This window comes from Syngnathoides biaculeatus, chromosome 3, assembly GCF_019802595.1.
Source record: "Syngnathoides biaculeatus isolate LvHL_M chromosome 3, ASM1980259v1, whole genome shotgun sequence".
NCBI lineage: Eukaryota > Metazoa > Chordata > Actinopteri > Syngnathiformes > Syngnathidae > Syngnathoides > Syngnathoides biaculeatus.
The window spans coordinates 10,938,128-10,959,683 of NC_084642.1; the positions used below are offsets into that span (position 1 = coordinate 10,938,128).

At 40.7% G+C, this 21,556-nt stretch overlaps 2 protein-coding genes across 5 annotated transcripts in view; one reads left to right on the top strand and one right to left on the bottom strand.

The window, feature by feature from the left end:
* Window positions 1-1,413: 1,413 nt before the first annotated feature.
* Window positions 1,414-6,989, bottom strand: eif3m (eukaryotic translation initiation factor 3, subunit M). The gene is made up of 11 exons (XM_061814240.1): window positions 6,831-6,989; window positions 5,986-6,118; window positions 5,742-5,880; window positions 5,149-5,272; window positions 4,975-5,069; window positions 4,776-4,859; window positions 4,602-4,701; window positions 4,367-4,448; window positions 2,132-2,275; window positions 1,877-1,937; window positions 1,414-1,643 (listed from the first exon to the last, which is right to left on the bottom strand). Exons 1-11 carry the CDS (start codon window positions 6,870-6,872, stop codon window positions 1,520-1,522), a joined length of 1,128 nt encoding a protein of 375 aa, XP_061670224.1. The 5' UTR covers window positions 6,873-6,989; the 3' UTR covers window positions 1,414-1,519.
* A 33-nt stretch (window positions 6,990-7,022) lies between these two features.
* The window catches only part of wt1b (WT1 transcription factor b), a 31,406-nt gene continuing 16,872 nt past the window's right edge, over window positions 7,023-21,556 (top strand). For 2 of the 4 annotated variants that reach the window (XM_061814238.1, XM_061814239.1), the window contains exons 1-2: window positions 7,023-7,185; window positions 7,262-7,547. The gene's annotated coding sequence lies outside the window, so the exon portion shown is untranslated. Of the gene's footprint in view, window positions 7,186-7,261; window positions 7,548-19,416; window positions 19,753-21,556 lie in introns of those variants that run through there. The other 2 variants (XM_061814235.1, XM_061814237.1) reach the window with 2 other exon arrangements.

A 21,556-nucleotide genomic window follows, 5' to 3' on the forward strand; every position in this document is an offset into this window, starting at 1 on the left:
TTTAAATCCTTTCCTAATGTTTTCTTCCTGCCTATTTTTGTGGAAGTGGAAAACAGTTTGTTTTGCTCCACAGAAAATGGAATAATCCAACCCCCCCCCCAAAAAAGGGTTCAATCATCCATTCCACGAGAAGGGAGGAGTGAATAATCATGAAATAAAGTATTTTGATGTTTATGCAACTGCAAATTAATACTGCACAATAACTGCAGAAAATCTAATCATTTTTTAGATATATATATACACACACACACACACACACATATATATATATATATATATATATATACACACACACACATACATTTTTTGGGTATATTTTACTTGAAAGGGGGATATAGTGACCTAACATTTAATGCTCAACTTTTGCATAACTTTGTATATTGTATGTGTAGGAATGTAAAAAAATTAAAAATAAAAAGAATGGGAGAGGAAGATGTTTGCAGAGCAATGCTGTCACCTCACGATTAAATGTAAAATTCACAAACGTTTACTGTCATAAATGATTCCTCCAATTTTCAGTTTTTTGTATTAATAAAAGATACAAAAGCAACTGTATTTAAATGTATTACTGAGAATAAATGCAGCTATGAATTAACTTATTCAATAAGATATAAAATGTATCATATATTCACAAAACTATTTTAATACTTATATTGTAGCAAATTAAGAAAATATAACTAATACATAATAATTCACTTAAAAAGATTAAAACGTTTTAATTATTAAATTTTAGGGGGAAAAACAACTAATGCAATAAATATTACAGGACAAACTAGTGATGAATGTAGGTCATACTTTTCCCACCCCGAGTCCCATCTATTTTAATTAATTGTGCATATGATATTTAGTTTTAGCGCTCATATTTGTACAGATCAATCATCCAAATTCTTTCCTGTACTATGGTTTTCTTCGTTGGTGTCACAAAAAAAGTTGACCGGGTACCACTTCAATAGTGTTTTGTGGTTTGGTGTTCCGCAAATGTCACATCGGACCAGGCGTCGAGAACATATTTCTGCGAGATAACAATCAAACAAACATAGTGAATCACGCTAACCGCAGTGGGACGTTGCTTAGCAACCATGTGACTCACCCCCCCACGAGCTGCGTGCGTCGGTAATACAGTAATACACGCCACCGACCTCAGCACGACAGGTTCATCGCGGTTCGCACGAACGTCGACACCTCTCGCGCGGTTCCCCGACAAGTGACCTCATCATTACAGCCAATTTCTCAATGCAGGTCACAGCTCATAGAATACCGGCACGTTGTCCTTTTACTGAAACCAGATGTCGGGAGATGCTTCATGACGAAGCCCCCTGAAAAAGCCCCGCTTGAACGACAAAGGATGTCCGCCCATTTGGCAAGACTGATTAAAACGGCAACAACTCAAAACAAAGCCGTCCAACAACTGCATTGATCTCCACTGTACTTTTATTGCGCGTGTATAAAAGCCGCAGAAAGAGTTGTGAAAGAAGGAATCCCAAAGGCGGGCGGTTGACGGATAGGGCGAAGGTGGAATCTAGGCGGAAGGTGACAGAGTTTGTAGGCTGGTTTTGACGGTCGCTAGGTTGGCTTTCCAGGAGGTCAGGCTGTCGAACAGCTGCTGCCACTGCTGCTTGCCGAAGGTGCGGTACGTGCTGTGGCTGGGTGATGGAGAACATTTCCTAGTCATATATATAATTCTGTTGTATTGTTCACTTGCACATCATAATCATTATCCTGCAGTCATAATCATGATAAAATATGGCCTCGGTATTGATTGAATAAGTGACTTCAGTGATTTCTTTGGCAAAATAGGGATGATCTGTAACATTTGACAGCGCTATACATTGTACAAGTCAATCAAATCACTTTTTATGGGTTATTTTCTTTTTACCTGACAACAACTTTTTGCTGCGTCTGGTCGATTTTGCAGTACACCATCTTTGTCCGAACGGCTGCAAAATAAAAGGAGAAAAGAAAATTCATTGTGAGCGAATGTTAACACCTTCATTCTTGAATGGCTTTTTAAGAGAAAATTCACTCGACGGCGGAGAAAGTCAATCAATGTCAGCGTCTGAGCGGTGTCTCGTTGTTGTGAGACACATCATAAGTGAACGATAACTGGCCCGTTCTAGGCAAAGGTTCTTACCATCAATGACAAACGCTTCGACATCATCATCTCCAAGCAGCAGCTCCTGTTGCATGGTGTCAAAGGAGATCTCCTTGAATTCCACCGCCATGCCCATGAAGGTGAGCAGCCGCATCTTGGTCATGTTTTGCTCGTGGGACAGGCCTGTGGGGAGCGACACGCGGGGATCATTAAGCCGTCGCAGCCCATTACACTTACCCACCGGGACTTTCCCCGGTGATCATTGCATTGACAATAAAGCTAGGGATTCCACTCATTAACACCGCTACACACTCATTTTGGGAGGAGGGAGGGGGGCATGCTACATGCCTGTGTTTCCAACTAATGCTTTAGTTGTGAGGGACAGCCCCAAAGCTGACACAGGCACATTCCTCTTCTGAGGGGAATACGCTCAAAGGCTTGCTTTCAATGTCAACAAACCGCCACTTACCAGATGTAATGCATTAGATTGTAATTTGTATGAAAAGTAATGGGATGTTTAAATTTCAATTGCTCTGGGTTAATTATGCAGGCAATCACCAGACTCTCCGGACCAGTCATTCTCAAACCTCTGATCAAAAAAGTCCCATATTTAAAAATACGTAGCTCTTCAAGCATCATCGTACTGGCCAGCATTAAAATGCAGTACCGTAATTCCCGGCCTACATACCGCACTTGGTTACAAGCCTCACTGAGTACATTTGTAAAGGAAATACCATTTGGGACATACATATGCCGTAGGCGGGTAAAAGCCACAAGTGCCCGCATTGAAACGCGAGATATTTACAAAGAAACACGGTACACAGAGTTTAACGCAAGCGCGGCGCTAATGGTAGCGCTAAGACTAACAGGTCTGGTTAAAATAAAACTTACCGGTAAATATCACTGTGACACGCCAGTAACACAGCAGCAACACGCTAGCACAGTGCTAGCACAGCGCGAATAGGGCCGGTAAAAATCACGTCCTTGGCACACACATTCCACTGGACTCATTCTTACCTTTTCCGCTTGAGTGCCCCCTTGGGGCGTGAGAAAAAAAATGCACAAATTAGCCGCCTCACCACATAAACCGCAGGGTTGAAAGCATGTGAAAAAAGTCGTGGCTTGTCGGCCAGAAATTACCTTAGTTTAGTAGACCTAATTGTTAATAGGTTTTATCCAAAAATATGTACATAACAGTCATTGAAGCATTGTGCGGTCAGAATATTAACACTGCACTGTAAAACAATTTGAAAACGTATTTAAATAATAATTGAATGTTTGAAAACAAACAGCTCCGAAAGATTAAACGCAAAAGTATTGAACTTAAAATTTAAATGACTGAACTGTACTTGGGCAGTGAATCATTTATGTATCATTGAGGGAGCCGACGTACCACTGGTCATAGTTGTACCACACCGAGAATCACTGCTATAGAAGCCTGCTACATACTGTAGTAAGAGTAATATCATTAATTATTTGTTAAAACACTTCTGGTTTACGAGAGCAACAAACTCAACTAAGAACACAATTTGGTTTCTTATTACATCACGGCTATTTTCTCATAATGATGAATTTTCTCTTGTAACATTTATATTTTGTTGAAGTAATTCTATTCGTTTATTTCTATAGCATAGTCAAACCTCGGTTCACTGACTTGGTTATTAGTCCCTTTTTACGAACAGAAGCATATACTGTAATTTCTGGCCTATAAGCCGCGAGTTTTTTCACACGCTTTCAACCCTACGGTTTATGCGGCTAATTTGTGCATATTTCCAACGGCCGCAAGGGGGCACTCGAGAGGAAAAGGTAAGAAGAGTGAGACCGATTGGATATATGTGCCGAGGAAGTGACTTTTACCGGTCTGGCCCTGTTAGCACTGTGCTAGCGTGTTACTGCCGTGTCTCAGTGATTTTTACCGGTATTTTTTTTTTTTAACCAGCCCTGTTAGCGTGGCGCTAGCGTTAGCGTTAAAATATCTGTGTACCGTCTTTCTTTGTAAATATCTTGTGTTTCAATGTGGGTTTCAATGTGGGCACTTGTGGCTTTTACATTATTATTTTACTGCGGCGTATCTATGTACCAAACGGTATTTCCTTTACAAATGTACTGGGTGAGGCTTTTATTACCAGGTGTGTTCTATACGCCGGGAATTACAGTAGTAATTTGTGAACCGAAGCAATTAAAATCGTGTCCGTAAACCCATTAGTTCGTGAACAGATGTTCCATTCTATTCTTGTGTGTATATGTATGTCACGGCATGACAAATGTACTTACCGAGAGAGTCAATGAAGTCCTTGTTATTCTGGTAAAACTTGACGTATGCAGCAAGCTTGGCACTCACAAAAATCGTTAACAGCTGCAAAAGAAGAGGATTGGTCTTGTTAGATGCAAGCACAACTTGATTCCAAAGTGTTGGCGGCAATCATCCATGTGATGCAAATTCACTTGAACAAGCTGACTTTGCAGACCACAGAAAACAACAAGACATTTGACTCATCTCAACACTCACGTCATGGATGAGCTCTCCCTCCAGGAAGCGTACGGGTTTGAGAGTGAGCAGGTGATCAAACAGGAAGGTGTTGGGGTCTTTTAGCGCACGGACAATGCATCTAAAGAGCACAGAGGGAAAGCGATGTGCAGTGAACATAAATGCAACCAAAAGGAGAAAACGCTGCAAGTTTACCTGTGGGCGTCAACGCGTGCTTGAGACGCATTATCTTCTGTGTAACTTCCCAGCAACTCTACCATCACTTTAGCTGCAGCCTCACTGTCAAAATAAACACAGAAATTGCTTTTCATAGTAACACCTTCTTGATTGTGTCTAAAGCAACATTATCTTTATAAAGGTCAAATTTTTTTTCTATGCGTGCAATGCATCTTACCTTTTCTTGCAGTCCACCAGTGCTTCATACACCAGCCTCAAAAGAGTGTGCTTCTTCTCTGTATTAAGATTCCAATCAACAATCCACTTGGCTACCTAATTGTGGTGGTGAATAGGATTTGTAAGTCAGTTTTACTTAGACGGCAAATATATCGACGTGTCAACCTGAAGATACCTGATCCAGGTCAGTCGGGATGAAGGCGATGGCGTTACAGGCAGCTGCCACCTTGATGAGGCTGCATAAGACTGTGTATCTGACTGGAGCGTTCTCATCCATGCCATGGAACAGGTTACTCAGCCTAGAACACAGAAACATCATTTTAAATGCACTGGTGGCAGAAGCTGAGGTTTTAATTTAAATACTATCAATGCTTTTCAGACGGCAGAGCAGAGAGTAGAGGAGGATGCAAAATAAGATGCCAATCCGAAGATTGAATGAGTGCATTTCATTGCATGAGTTGAATACTGTATTTGCTCAAATAGTGTTCTCTGCTCTAGAAGACACCATGCCTCAATTTATCATTCGTCACTAGTACAAAAAAAAAAAAAAAAGTTCAAATAAAGGCATCCTTTTCTCCCTCAGGAAAATATATTACGGGTAGTGTCACGAGGTGGCTGTTTAGTACCTTTACTTTGATTAATAAACCCATGAGTCAAGCAAGACAACATCACCACAAAAAAAAACTGGCCCTGATTGACTATACATTTGCATGTGAGTAAGTGGGTGGAAATTTGATTTCAGTAAGAAAAGTCCAGAAAAAGACTCACAACTGCATCCTGAGGGAAGGTCTCTCTCCTTCACGGAACTTGACTAGTTTCTCGCAGAGGCTCTCGATGAGAGCTTCTTGCTTCTCTGTGTCCAATATCAACAGCAAAGATACAATGCTGTTCATCACACTCTCCACATCTAAGGAGGATTAGAGAAGCGATTGATGAAGCTCAATTCTACTGGTTTTACCCAAACAGAAATTGTTGACCATGTTAGATTAAGGTGACCTGGACAGTTGCTTACCTTTGTCGTCTTCCTTGAGACAAACATCACAAGCCTCAATGATCTGAGCCAGATCAACGTGAAGTCCATTTTCTGAATTCTCCTCGGAGATTTCAGCTCCTTTGGACTTGATGTAGGCTCTCAGCTCGGATGCCTTTAAAACGTAAATTACAATTCCCTTTTATCAGTGCTACAATCATTCATTCTTATTTATTTCAACCACCTCTGGAGTATTCAGTGTGTTCATTCTCAACTTTTACTTTTTTTCCTTTGCATATTTGAGTGCCAAACTAAACCACACATAACCTTCCTGTCGTCTGCAAACTCTGTTTGCCTCTTGACGATCACATTTTTTTTGTAAACCTGGGCAAGGGGGTTTCTATAATTACTTTACATTCACCGTTATTACGTCATCTTTTCCCGTTTTTAGCAAGCTTTAAATGAAACGTTGGAACTCTGAATCATCAAAGAGGTTGTCTTTGAAATAAATTTCTGATGCTGCTCTCATTTGGTATATCAATTTACTTCTTAATTTTTTGAATACACAAATACGAGCTCAAACGACAATGTTGACATATGTGACAGTTTGACAAAACTACGATATGACAAATGACAACACGTATTTAACGGTAATCGGATAACATTATAATGTAGCAATACTCCATCTAAACATTCAAAAACAGTCATGTACTGTACTGTCATGATGATCCACGATAATGTTATGGCTATAACTTCCGATTTGCTTGGACCGGGCTACAATGTTAGCTTAGCTAGATTGCTAACCTCTGCGACTGAATTGTGGTAGTTAACTGATTAATTCGCAGCGAGAACCAAACACGAAATGAATTTGGAAAATAAGGTGCGACCTGGTCTTCTTCAGTTATATCGATGAATGCCGGGACGCTCATTTTGGCTGTTTTAGTGCACCTCGAGTGTGAGATCCACGCTCCTCACAGAGCACACCGAACCGGAAAAGAAAAGGCAACTGCGCCGGTGAGAGTCTCCACTTCCGGGTCTTGCTCTTAAAGCGACAGTGCTTTTAAAAGAGTCATCCCCCAAAGCCTTCCCTTCCAGCCTTGTCGTTTCACAAGTCTTTTAAATTATGTCCCCGCTTTTACTGCGGCGAATTGTTTCCACTTAATTTCACCCTTCCAAATTTATGGCCGAATCCCCGCATATCTCTGCTGGATAGCTTCAGCTAATGTAGCCTTAGCCTCAAAGGTCAGCCAGCCTCTTAAATTTGATATCGCCCAGACTTCCACCACTGCATCGCTATCTTTCATTCTCTCTTCTCCAGATATCCATCTACTCTTTCTGGGAGATTAACCCTGGATGACTTGGATGAGAGTTACTGAGGTGAACCTGATCCCTGGAAGAGGTTATCAGATGGGAGTTGTGGCCCATCTGCGCGGACCACCATCGCAGGCCCGTCCAACCCGGAAACGGCGTCCGTGTCAGAGGGCAAACACCCTCAACCGTAGCCCCCCTGACCCGTGGGCGCACGTGTTCTGCCTCCGTGCCAAGCCCAATGCTGTCTGTCTGTGGCAGGTCACGGGGTGATGGAAGTGAGTGGGGTGAAAAGGGTAAGTAGCGCGAGAGTTCACCCTAAAAACTGTGGAGTCATGTTACAAACATCTGAAAGGTGCTGCGCAGTCTTCAGTCCCAGAGTGGAGACACAGCAGTTGTTTTCACTAGCATTGCTCACAGTTAATTTGTCAAAGAAATTGGGGGTATTTTTAGGACTTCTAGACTACTGAGGTACTTCAAGATCAGTCATTATTCCCTGAAAGACTTCTTGCCACATATTTCTCGTTGTACTTACAGTTAAGGAACTGAACTTACTGCAGTTCGACTTAAAAAAAAATAGAGGGGAAATGGCTGATGGACTATTTCACCATCATGCTCGCACGATGCGTCATCTTGTTGGGAAGGCAAGTGCCTGGTACCGAATCCCACCCTCGCTCTGTGTTGCCCTTGTACGCTGTCACAGCAAATAATTTATAGATACTTCTCCACAAGTGCGCTAGTGTAACGCTGCGCCTTTCATTATCTGATTAACAACTGTTGTCAAGTGCCTGGCGTATTTCAAGTCCTGAATCCTACTTTTTCCAGGCTTTGAAGCTCCAGGTGCATCTGAGACTTTTGTTTTCTTTTCTTCTTTTAAATTGCTGCTGCGGTTTTTGGACACAAGATATAATATTCACAATATTTAGCGAATAAAAACGTACTTTTGTATTTTCTTAATGCATAATAGCTCCTATTAAGGTCATATTTGTTTGCATTACAACTACTTTTCCCCCCATTGGAAATAGAAATAAACGATTCAGGGGTCAAACTGTCATCATCTTAAAACTTTAGCTATAAACGATGTTTAAAGTACCATACTATCATCGTTAATGTGCTTACAAGTGTAAAAATGAGTTCATGTTTGTAAAAGGTCAAAACAACTCTCACTATGCAACCTTCTCAATTTTTAAAGAAGTGTGAAAATGTGTTAAACCGTTAATTGTAGAGCATAAAAACGAAAAACTCCGAAAATTTTAGAGTATGTTCTTTTTGTCTTGTTCTTTGCAGAGGCTGATTTTTTGGAGGGTGGGGGGGTGAACAGTAATTGTCACAGGTGTAACTCAAATCTCCAAAAATTAAAGGTCACTTTAACCTAGTTCACGTGACGAACGAGTTAGTTCTTCGTTGAACTAAGGTCTCACGCACAAAGCTTGAAAGTGTATTAAGCATGGTTTAGTTAAGTAACATCACGTAAAATAATAATTAAAAATCTAAATAAAATAACAATATATTAAGCAAATAGAAATAATTTGGTTAATTTTTATTGTAGTTAATTTTGGGTAGGGTTTTTTTTTTCTGTATGTTTTTAACAGTAAACGACATCCGGGATTTCTTCAAACGGTTTAAAGTATAATCAGGGCAGCATGGTGCATGAGCTGGTAAAGCGTTGGCCTTACAGTTCTGAGGTCCCGGGTTCAATCCCAGTGTGGAGTTTGCATGTTCTCCCCGTGCCTGCGTGGGTTTTCTCCGGGCCCTCCGGTTTCCTCCCACATTCCAAAAATATGCAACATTAACTGGACACTCTAAATTGCCTCTAAGTGTGATTGTGAGTCTGGCTGTTTGTCCTTATCTGCCCTGTGATTGGCTGGCAAAAAGTTCAGGGTGTTCCCTGCCTCCTGCCCGTTGACAGCTGCGATAGGTTCCATCAATCCCCGCAACCCTTGTGAGGATAAGGGGCTAAGAAAATGGATCGATGGAATATAAAAGCAAGCCATTACTGTTCCATTTGGTTAGATCTGTGTATGTTTGGATTATACTCAAATGTTAGAACATGAATAAAACCGATCTTTTTCAATCTTACCTCAATCAGCTGAAAATCACGTGATCGACCTTGATTTTTGATCATTAGATCGAATTGGGATATACCTACTCAGAAGCAATTTTAATAGGGTTGGATGAGAGTAATTTTTGTTGTGAAAGCTGTCTTGAATTATAGTGACAGAGACTCTCCTCACTTCACCCCCAGCCCCCAGGTTCATATAAAATTATAAATGAATGTAGGCGGCACGGTGGATCAGCTGGAAAGCGTTGGCCTTGTGTGGAGTTTGCATGTTCTCCCCGTGCCTTCGTAGGTTTTCTCCGGGCACTCCAGTTTCCTCCCACATCCCAAAAACATGCAACATTAATTGGACGCTCTAAATTGCGCCCAGGTGTGATTGTGAGTGTGGCTGTTTGTCTCGATGTGCCCTGCGATTGGCTAGCAACCAGTTCAGGGTGTACCCCGCCTCCTACCCATTGACAGCTGAGATAGGCTCCAGCACTCTCTGCGACCCTCGTGAGGATAAGCCGCAAAGAAAATTGTTGTCTGGTTATTTATTTATTTATTTTTGGACAATACATTTTTTCTTCTTCTTTTCCTTTCGGCTTGTCCCGTTACGGGTCGCCACAGCATGTCATCCTTTTCCATCTAAGCCTATCCCGTGCATCTTCCACTGTCATCCCTCACAACATCCACCACCTTTTCTTTGGTCTTCCTCTCGCTCTTTTGCCTGGCAGCCCTATCCTCAGCACCCTTCTACCAATATACTCACTCTTTTGCCTCTGGACATATCCAAACCATCAACATCTGCTCTCTCCAACCTTGTCTCCAAAACATCCAACTTTGGCTGTCCTTCTAATGAGCTCATTTCTAATCCTATCCAACATGCTCACTCCGAGCGAGAACCTCAACATCTTCATTTCTGCCACCTGCAGTTCTGCTTCTTGTTGTTTCTTCAGTGCCACCATCTCTAATCCATACATCATGGCCAGCCTCACCACTGTTTTATAAACTTTACCCTTCATCCTAGCGGAGACTCTTCTGTCGCATTGAACACCAGAGACCTTCCGCCAACTGTTCCACCCTGCCTGGACCTGTGTCTTCACTTCTTTACCACACTCTCCATTGCTGTGTATTGTTGACCCCAAGTATTTGAAGTCCTCCACCCTCGCAATCACTTCTCCCCTCCCAAGAAAATACCTTGAGAAATTTCCTCTACCTCTCCTTTATGTTTAGAAACAAATAACGTGTGTGGATAGAATCAAAAGGCTCAACTTGCCAATATTTACGGTGCTTGGGAGGTTTTCTAGATGTTCATCGAAGAGTACATCTCCTGGACCAACTTTGTCGGTTTGAACGTCACCGTTGGAGACAACCTTGTATATTGCAAAATCGCTCTGCGAGAGACTGGTGAAAGAAACAAAATAAAAAATGAATGCTTGAATGGTTGTGTGACAGTGGATTCACTTTGTTTTGATCATGTACATATTCTTTTTTTTTTTTTTTAAGTTTTATTTTTGTCTAAGGAGGAACCTGGTAAAAAAAAAAATCTGTTTGAACTGATTGGGTCTTGCAGGCATAAACAATTGTTTTGTTCACTGCTGTTTACAACTTTGAATGAAGTGGAAAAAGGTTCCTTCTTGAATATTGTTTTTCAATAATTGCTTTCAGTATGTTTCATCTCCATGTGATACTCCATACGACATATTGGATTTCATTTAACATTACATTGCCCCTTTATGAGGATGCGTCTTTGGCAACATTGTGTTTCACAATCATTATTTTACGATCAAATGGGAAACTGACATCATCGAGCAGAGTGCTGGAGACAAGCCAGATGACAAATACTCTTCCACTGAATTGAACTTAAATATTTCAACAGACTTCAATTACAGAAACGCACAGGGCTGCTGCAATTGTAAACCAGTCCTCTGAGGACTGAACCTGTGGGGGGGTATTTAAGTAGGCCATATCAGGAAAACTGCAGTAGTCTCTGTCTCTTGTGCTTTTTTGCATTCCAATTTCTTTTCCGATGAAAATTAGTCAAAAAGATATATTGAAACGTAAAAATGACAGGGGAGGGACAGGAGTGTATTTCACACTATACAAACTACCCGACAGACAGCATTCTTTAGATCACAGGAAAAGTGCATTGACTGTACAAACTTTCAACATGGATTTTATATTAAACATAAAATACAGTTGAAACTTGGGTCAAATGCTGTTGAGGTCACATAAAAAATGAATTTGACCTCAATTTTGGGGGGTTGAACATGTCACTGTAGTCACATAGAGTAAAAATGTCACGAATCCTCTAAGCCCACCACACACTGGGGACGATTGCACTTAAATGTCGCTCAGTTTGTGGGGTTCTGCAACTAGTTTTCATGAGTGGTTGACTGTTATAGCGGCAACCAGGTGAATGTCATCCCAAGGTTAGATGATTTACTGGAACGGCCAATCAAACACGCCGTGTCTGAGCACATGCGCCAGGCGGACCGCTGCCAAGCTGTACTAATGCAGCATATGAAGTATAATTATATTGTTTTACAGCCATTCATTTTCTTACCTGCTTATCCTCACAAGGGTCGCAGAGAGTGCTGGAGCTTTACCCAGCTGTCAACGAGCAGGAGATGGTGTATACCCTGAACTGGTTGCCAGCCAATCACAGGGCACATAGAGACAAACTGCCACACTCACAATCACACACCTAGGGGCAATTTAGAGTGTCCAATTAATGTTGCATGTACCCTTGTGGTTGGGAAAGAGGAAAACTATCAAACAGAGCCACGTTGGGCGAATAGAGACGTACTCTACCACGACTGTTCTTCTCCGGCAGGAACTGTTGGATGATCAGGCCACAGTGAGCGGGTGCGTACATCACATTTTATCGATAAACTGGTTCATCCCTTTTACCACAATCATGACATGGAAGGGTTATATGCGTTTTTGTTTTTTTTTTCAGTTTCACTTTTATACGTAATCACTAATGGTTTGTGTTGTGTTATTTTTTAGTATTGCGTTTAAAACTGACAACAAAAGCAACATCAGAGAGGCGTGTAGTTAAAAACATCACCAAAGCATAGGCATGACAATGGGACGCTAGGGGCTGCTGTAACTCCCTGGTATACCAATCGCACCTCTAGATCCGTGATTATTTTTTTTTAATGGCAAATTGCCCACTCAGCCTCCTACAAGATAAATGGCTGTGCATTAAGAGTCAGTTGAGCCCAGGTGCGGCCTCTCTCGCTGTCCGCCGGCCAAGCGGTGAGTATCCATGTAAAGCACCCTCATGGTCATCGTCCAACATGGCCGCCTACCTTCCACCCACTAATTGTCTGGTTCCCACAGTCCTGCCTGCCTTCACCAGCTCTGAAAAATCCCCCTCGCTCAGGCTCATCTATCAGTCAGTGACCTTGTCAGGATGCATTGCATGACTTGCTTCGCGCTTCCCAAAGTGAGGCCGATTGCTTGTTAATTACTTATAACCCACCCCACCTACCCACACCCCCACTTTTTTTTTGATGCAAGCAAGAAACAAACACTGCAGATGCCTTTACTGGAGAGGATAAATTTTAGGGAACCCAAGCCAGTATATGCTTCACATTTTCAGACAAAGCCAAAAGAAATACCTTCTGTCACATTTGCTTGCGAATGTACGAAAAAGTGCTTCTGTCATAATTATCCAACTGACACAAATCACTAAAAACCCAAATTAACAACATACACCTGGGTTTATTGTCATAAGCACATGCTTTGTTTGATTGGCGAGCTATCGGAATAGATTAGTGCAGGATTTTATCAATGCCATTGACAAAGGATTGGCATTAATAAGGATTTAGTGATTCCGATTCATTACTGATTCCTAGGAATCAAATATCTGGGAACCAGTTCTCAAGAAGAACAATTTTGATTCCGATCCAACCATGAACATTTCAGTAAGGAGTGGTCTACTATTACTCAGAATTGGCACGAATCACTTTTGTGTTTTTTTTTTTTTTTTTTTTGATTACTGTAATTCCCGGCCCACAGAGCGCACCTGGTTATAAGCCTCACCCAGTACATTTGTGAAGGAAATGCCGTTTGGTACATACATACGCCGCATCTGTGTAAAAGCGAGTACCCACAATGAAACCCACATTGAAACACTTTGTTTATTTACAAAGTAAGATGGTAAACAGAGTTTAACACTTGTGACATCACGCTAATGCTAGTTCGCGCCAAGAGGGCTGGTAAAAAAAAAAACAACATACCATTAAAAATCACTAACATGCTAGTAAAGTGCTAACAGGGCTGGACTGGTAAAAGTCACTTCCTCGGCACATATATTCCACCAGTCTCACTCTTACCATTTCCGCTTGAATCCCCCCTTGCGGCTGTTAAAAGAAAATGTGCAAATTAGCCGCATCACCGCATAAACTGCAGTGTTCAAAGCGTGTGAAAAAAGTCGCGTCTTATAAATCGGAAATTACGGTACTTTGCTCAATCAACAAAATACAAATCTATTACTGGAAGAAAGTCAAGCACTTTGCAAACAAGCAACTAGCATATTTAGCTGAAATACGTCATCTGCATTTTCGCGCTCAAAGTCTAAACCTGCAACGTCATCAATCCCAAATCTCACATTTTTATGAAAATTAGACCATATACAGTATGAACTGATGAAGAATGCAACGTGTTCCCAAATGCTGGTTCACCAGATTTATATACAAAATGTCTCTTACAAGAAATACTGGACATAGAATTAGTTCCTTCCAGGGTTCAGCTAAATAAATGTAAAAACAATAATACATGTCCATAATCATAAATAAAGTTGAGTGGATTACTGCTTGGATCTGAAGTCATACTAAACAGGCAAAAGGCAAAGAATAAGCAAATTACCCCTCTTCAAGTAATCCTTGCGGTAAGTTTTGGATGATTCCTTGTGAAAGTCCGTGAATAATGATTTGAAATTTTTGGGTGACTTTAAAGGTTTATTTGACCCATGAATTTGGGTTAAATTCTAATGTTTTGTATTCCATTTTAGAGCATCAACTGTACTTTGTGGGCAAATTCTATTTACATGATTTCAGGTAAAATAGTTTCTAATAAACGAGCCTCAGTCCATATTTTCCAAATCCGGGTAGTTCTTGTACCTTTAACATTCTCATAATAAATCTGATACCCACCTATATTTACTCTTCTGATAGTTTATAAATCTTTATGATTAATTTTCTCCTCAACATTTGCCTATTCAGTCAAGCAGAGTTTATCATCAGAATCACCTACGATGTACTCCAATTAATTGTCAATTATGGTCAGGCATTCAGCTATAATTTTATGACCCCCACTGAGAACATTAGTACAATAACAACTGCTGCGCTTAAGCCATATCGCTTAGCTACATATCGGTGAAAGCACCACGGTGATCAATCATGGCCACTTCGGGGTCGTTCATCCCCCCGACGTGGAATGTGTGTGCTCTCGTTCAACCTCATGGCAGCTGCAAAAAAAAAAAAAAAAAAAGAAATTGAGTCATTGCAGTAGAACGGCGGCTCCATGATGGAGTGACCTCTTGTCATCGAACGGTGTTTATATTACACGCACTCGCAGGCTTGTGCAAGTGTTAAGATGACATATTCAAACAACCGTTAGCATCCAATTCATCTATCTCGAAACGAAAGATGCCACTAATTAGAGGCACGTTACGCTGCCACGACCTTTCACTTTTCAGATAACGATACAGCCTAGTTCATCCGTGTTGATGATGTAGAGCAGGTTCTGAATAGGTGGATTCCATTCAGGCTCCTGAATCAGATTTATTTGTACCGTATTTTCCGCACTATAAGACGCACCGGATTATAAGGCGCACCTTCAAAGAATGTCCTATTGAAAAAGTTTTTATATATATATAAGGTGCACCACATTATAAGGCGCAACAGAATATATGCTACAGTAGAGGCTGGGGTTACGTTATGCATCCATTCGATGGAGCTCCACTAAAGGCTCAATATTGATCCATATATAAAACGCACTGGATTATAAAACGCAGCCTCGGCTTTTGAGAAAATTAAAAGCTTTTAGATGCGTCTTATAGTGCGGAAAATACGGTACATACATTGATACAATATTATGTAATTTGGATCAACTCTTGTAATTTAAGACGTACAACTTTTACACATTATATTGTAGTCTTATTTGAACCATCGCAGGTGTCCATCATCTTTTCTGGTCGTTGAATTGTAAATGTATGAAGTGCAGTGACGAATAGCACGCCTCGTGACTCTACCCATGTGACGCGACTCAGCCAATCAAAGCTACAATTCAGAATTGTGAGCTGAGGCAATAGCCATGTAAGCGGCTTTTAGGACACCCCATAGTTATCCTGAAACCCACTTTATTTATTCTTAGCGTTTTGCTAGTCCTTATGATTCAGTGTGAAATCAACAATAATCGTAGAACAATAAAATTAAAAAATGAATACAAATTCTAGAATTGTACATATAATTCTTGAACATTTAATTGAGGACCCCTCATGTAGAGTATCTTAGGTTAGAGAACATTTCATAAATGTTTTGTAAGGAATAGATCAAAACTGGTTCAAAAATTAGACTTATGGCATCAAACAGATTTCTAGTGAAAAGTCTTTAGCCTGCTGGTATTGAGAATTTCAAGAGTAATAATGCACCCCTAAAGTTCACAGTGCCATGCTGACTGTGGCCATTTGCACTTATCAATGAGTCATCATGTACACGTTAGCTTGTTTAGCCCTCACGATGAAGCTTGTGGTGGATGACAGCATACGCACAGTAACCGCTGGAGATATGTGCAATGTTTTCTTGTTGCCTGCTGACGCCCTGCTCGCCGCAGCTGCCGCTGGGTGTGACAACACGGAAGAGGCCGCAGTTTACTGTAAAGCATTGATAACGGGCCGGCCTTGAACGTGACACACATGCACCTGCTCCGATGAGACATTGGTTATCGAGCGCATTTATGCAAGGCTCTAACTGTAAAAACCTTGAAAATATTTAAAGGAAGTTGTGTTGAAAAAAACCCCAAAACCTTAGTTTAAAAAACTTTTTTTGAACAAATAAAAAAACACTTGAAAGAGTTTAAGCCCTCCTTAATGTTTATCCAATTTCCCAGGGTGTATTTGATATACCGTAATTTCTGGCCTATAAGTGACTTTTACCGGTCTGGCCCTGTTAGCACTGTGCTAGCGTGTTACTGCAGTGTCTCAGTGATTTTTATTTATTTATTTATTTATTTATTTATTTTAACCGGCCCTGTTAGCGCGGTGCTAGTGTCAGCACTATGCTATACCGTTAAACTCTCTGTGTAGCGTCTTTGTAAATATCTCGTGTTTCAATGTGGGTTCCAATGTGGCTTTTACACAGCTGCGGTGTATGTATGTACCAAATGGTATTTCCTTCACAAATTAACTGGATAAGGCTTAAAACCAGGTGTACTCTGTAGGCCGGAAATTACGGTATATGCATGATGCATAGGACCAACAATCATTTATTCCTATTGTTCTGTGACACCTATTAGATTACAACTGTCCTCTGCATTATGTATTTTTATTTCACTTTTACCAAGATATTTTCGGGAGAAAACTAAATGAGACCCATGCAAAAGCTTAATAGAAATACTCATTACTTTGCAGTGGTGTAGAACTGTACAGCTTTGTTATGAGACCACTCTCTATTTTTTTATTATGACCGTTACTTTTTTGTTACATTAGAGGGACAATATATTAAAGAAACCTCTCAGCATTATGTACTTACAGTTCAACACTACTCATCCAAAAAGAAGCAATTTATCAATTACATACTTTTGACTGGAAATCCAAATTGAGTATTATCTTTGTAAAACCACTTTTTAAATATAACTTCTACATTGATCTCTTTAGCTTGTGCTGGTATATCCATTTTATGTCTTTCAGGCGTCTTGAATGTGGCTGCATATTGTAATAAAAACTTCACCATACCACTAAGGAGTTTTCACCTTTGGTGGTTTTCGCTGTTCTTTGGTAAACAAGGGTCCACATTATTTATGAATTTTACCACAAATATTTTACCAGAACCAAAAGCTAAATAATGTTCTAAATCACTGAAACATTATTTATGTGTTTAAACTGGACAGGGGAATATTGGGTTTAGCGGTTGAGGTTGGAGGTGAAGCGAAACAAGCAACAGAACTGCATGTGTTAAACATCAGTGGACAAGTGTTGTGTCTGACACACATATAGTGCGGAGATACTCTCTCCCACAGATTGTTCTTCTCTTCGTCTTATCACAGCTTCTGATATGTGACTCTTTGAAGACCGCTCACTGTTGATAGGAGGGAGTATTAAAAAAAAATGCACAACCATTCCCTGTTCATTAAAGAAAATGTGGAACAATGACTATCCTCTTTGCGGGGGAAAAACACTTGAAAGAGTTTAAGCCCTCCTTAATGTGCATCCAGTTTCCCAGGGTGTTTTTGAAAGTGAACTCATTGGCTATATAGTTAGGTACTCTGGACAATCTAATGGGATCAGTGATAAAAGCTGTAGCAAACTTCAGCCATTCCAATGATGAGGTTTTTATTGTACTGGTCAAACATCTTATCCTGATTCCCTCTAACTTTTTGTTCATTTTGGTGGTTTAGTCCTCCATAGAGTGACTGACTCACATGGACTTAGTATAAAAGGGTCAAATCATTTGAAATACCTTAGTTTTATCATATATGTTTCTAGAAAAGGCCTCTCTGACAACTACTTGTGTTTGACCCAGTTTTGTATCCCCTTTGTCCATATTTGGCCAAGACTGTTTAACCAATCCCATTCCTCTGAGTGGTTGTCTCCATGTAAACACACGAGACCACACGTTTATGTTGACAGTGCTGGCTCGTAAGTGTAAAGGGAAGGCAAAGATTTTCGCTCGCGACGTAGATGAGCTTGAGAAATTCGATTGACCTGACTTCAGGCCTCTCTGGAGAAAAAAGTCTGGAACTCGGTACCGTAATTCCCGGCCTACAGAGCGCACCTGGTTACAAGCCTCACCAATTACATTTGTAAAGGAAATACCATTTGGTACATACATACGCCGCAGCTGTATAAAAGCCGCAAGTGCCCACATTGAAACACGAGATATTTACAAAGAAAGATGGTACACAGAAAGAGTTAAGCGGTAACGCTAGCACTGCGCTAATGCTTACAGGGCCGGTTAAAATTAAACTTACCAGTAAATATCACTGAGACACGCCAGTAACACATCAGGGCCGGTAAAAGTCACTTCCTTGGCACATATATTCCACCGGTCTCACTCTTACCTTTTCCACTCAAATGCCCTCTTGCAGCCTTTAAAAAAAAATGCACAAATTAGCTGCATCACCGCATAAACCGCAGGGTTGAAAGCGCGTGAAAAAAATATGTTAATTCATATTTCATATGTTTACTGAGGCACTAGACAGTGCATTATTACTTTCCAAATGCTGGACAATGTTGTTTTAACATGTCCTATTTAGATAACATTTCTTACAGCAGTCTTGTTGGCATGATAAAACAGTAAATTCCAGTACATATACAAACAGGATTACAGAAAAAGAACTTTTGAGAGAGGTGGTGGGTTTGACAAAGTAACAATTATGTTGAAAGAAGGATTTAATTTCATGATAGCATCATTGAAACCATCCAGCACCCAGAGTAATAATAGGATCTAGTACCACTTTATTACCAGGAAGTAGCACACTTCCTAGACAGGAAAACACAAATGTGCCTCTCCGGTCAATATGTAGTCATTACAGAATAGTGTCTGGGGTTTGTCGAGGCAGAACTGATGGGCTGCATGTTCTTCGTTGCTATCTCCTGTTGTTATAAAGTGTTAGTAAGTAGCAGTGCAATACATTAATTTGTAGCTACTTCCAAAGGGCCACAGATGAGAAAGTATGTCACTGGTGAAAGGCACAGTTGTTCAGTGTTATCTCGCATATTTAAGACAAAAGTAACATCGCGTGAGAGCTGTGTCAATTTTAAAACTGATGAATGGATTTTTGTTTTTGTAAAGAAGACAGTCATGTTAAACTGCAAGTAATTTTGCTTTTAAAAAAAACTGTCGAGAACAGCCTATCTATAGATGCGTGCAAACAGAGTTGTGTTCAGCTCCAGAAAAGTAATGTCTTTTTCACGTGTCCCGCTAAGTCACATATCTGCGTAGTTTATCATGTGGCTTTTTGGCTGAGACAATCTCCTTCTCCAATTCCCTCACGGCGCTGGAGAAAGTTTGGCTCTTGTGTGTTTCTTGTTACGGGTCACGGCTAGTAGTGACCGTTTGCCTTCCTCTCCGCTCTGATGTTGTTTTAAACCCGGAGTTAACCACAGAGTGATCTGAAGAAGAATGGGCGTATTTGGGGACCACCATCCGTCACGTGGACTGAAGGGCTTGTTTTCTCTCTGACCCGTCACCTCTGATGAATCCCCGCTAAAGACTCCGGCGGGGAAGGTACGGTCAGCGTTTGCCTTGGCTTAGCAGCAAATATTTTGGCCAGATTTCCCCAATTGTGCCACAACCTTTTGCACTCATAGCACATTATTTATGGTCTTTGTTTGTTTATCATGGGTGGACCCCGGATGTTTTGGCAATTGTTGGGGGAGAAATAATTTTCCTCTGCTTACATATTTAAGTCTGCTACGTGGACATTCTGTAACTGTACTGGTGTTATTCTGGGATATGACTTAGCGCCGATACTAATTCCCAGAATAAGTCGGAGAGGATTTTGTCTTTTCTGGAATCGTAAAATACCCAATTACCCAATACACAGGAAATAGAGCGTAAATGTAAATTATGGTTTTTGAAACAGGCCTCTTAGTGAATGAATGAATCAGGACTCTGGGAATCAATACATTGATCTTTTAGAAATGTGTAGATTGTGTATTAATTGGGTGTAACCAAGCTGTGATAAACTTGGCTGTATCTGCAATAATCCATTTTGGCACAATTCCTTTAAGCGTTATTCTCTTTAGTTCAGCAATGGCATTAAAACATTCTGACTGAGATTAAAGAGTCAACTGAAAATCTGTAGTACAGCAATTCCCCTAATTTCCCCCTGAATCTTCCTTCTGCCTTCATCTTTCCAAGTCATTCTGGACAGTTGTATGTGATCAACATTGTGGGAACAGTTTGAGGAAGGACTTCTCTTCCCAATGCAAGGTCCTAGAATAGAATCGAGAGCCAACACTCACTTTGGCCTCTATAAATATTCTTCTGGATGAATTGACAGAAAAAAAAATCCCTATAGATACAGTTCAACAACTGTTGTAACGCGAAATGGGGACTTATCGTAATTTACGGCCTACAGAGTGCACCTGATTATAAACCTCACCCAGTACATTTGTAAAGGAAATACCATTTGGTACATACATAAGCCGCACCGGTGTAAAAGCCACAAGTGCCCACATTGAAACACGAGATATTCACAAAGAAAGACTGTATACAGAAAGAGTTTGGAAAGTTTTAATACTTAAGCATACTGTAACAGAGCAACAACACGGTAGCACGAACAGGCCTGGTTAAAAAAAATAAAACATTTGTTGAAAAAAAAAAACAGCCGCGGAAGCTACACAGTAGCAACACGGTAGCACAGCACTCACGGGGCCAGTTAAAAAAATCATACCAGTAAAAATCACTGAGACACAGCAGCAACACCCTAGCACAGCGCTACCAGGGCCGGTTAAAAAAGAAACATACCGGTAAAAGTCACTTCCTTGGCACATATATTCCACCAGTCTCACTCTTACCTTTTTGGTTCGAGTGCCCCCTTGCGACTGTTAGAAAAAATGCACAAATTAGCCGCATCACCGTATAAGCCGCAGGGTTGAAAGCGTGTGAAAAAAGTTGCGGCTTATAGGGCGGAAATTACGGTACTTCATATAGACACCAGTATTTAATACGGATGTTGAAGCAACAACCTTCATTTACTCATCAGCTACTCAACCACCAACTGGAATTTGCAACGAGCCTCCATATACAATTATTATATCATGGCAGTGTAATAGTTGCAATTAGGGGTGGCGAGTTTGAGTCCTTAAGAATGGGATTTTCTTCCTCCTCTCTGAATGTGTGTCCCCTGAGTCCCAAATCAAGTCACTCACCGCTTATGTTGGTTACAGACATTTCACTGAAATTCTAGATGAATGTTCCAGATGGTGGTGATGAGGAAATGCATGATTCCTACTATACATACTGTTATGAATTCACAGTCCATTCTTGATATTATCCAGAATTGGTATGTTTTCAGAGTTGATTT

What these genes read in the sequence shown, in the direction of transcription:
- eif3m (XM_061814240.1), bottom strand. Translation starts at nt 6,872, where the DNA reads ATGAGCGTCCCGGCATTCATCGATATAACTGAAGAAGACCAG. An exon ending in CCTTCCCTCAGGATGCAGTT is followed by an intron (nt 5,273 to 5,741) that starts GTGAGTCTTTTT and finishes TCTGTGTTCTAG; the next exon opens with GCTGAGTAACCTGTTCCATG. An exon ending in CAGCAAAAAGTTGTTGTCAG is followed by an intron (nt 1,644 to 1,876) that starts GTAAAAAGAAAA and finishes TCCATCACCCAG; the next exon opens with CCACAGCACGTACCGCACCT.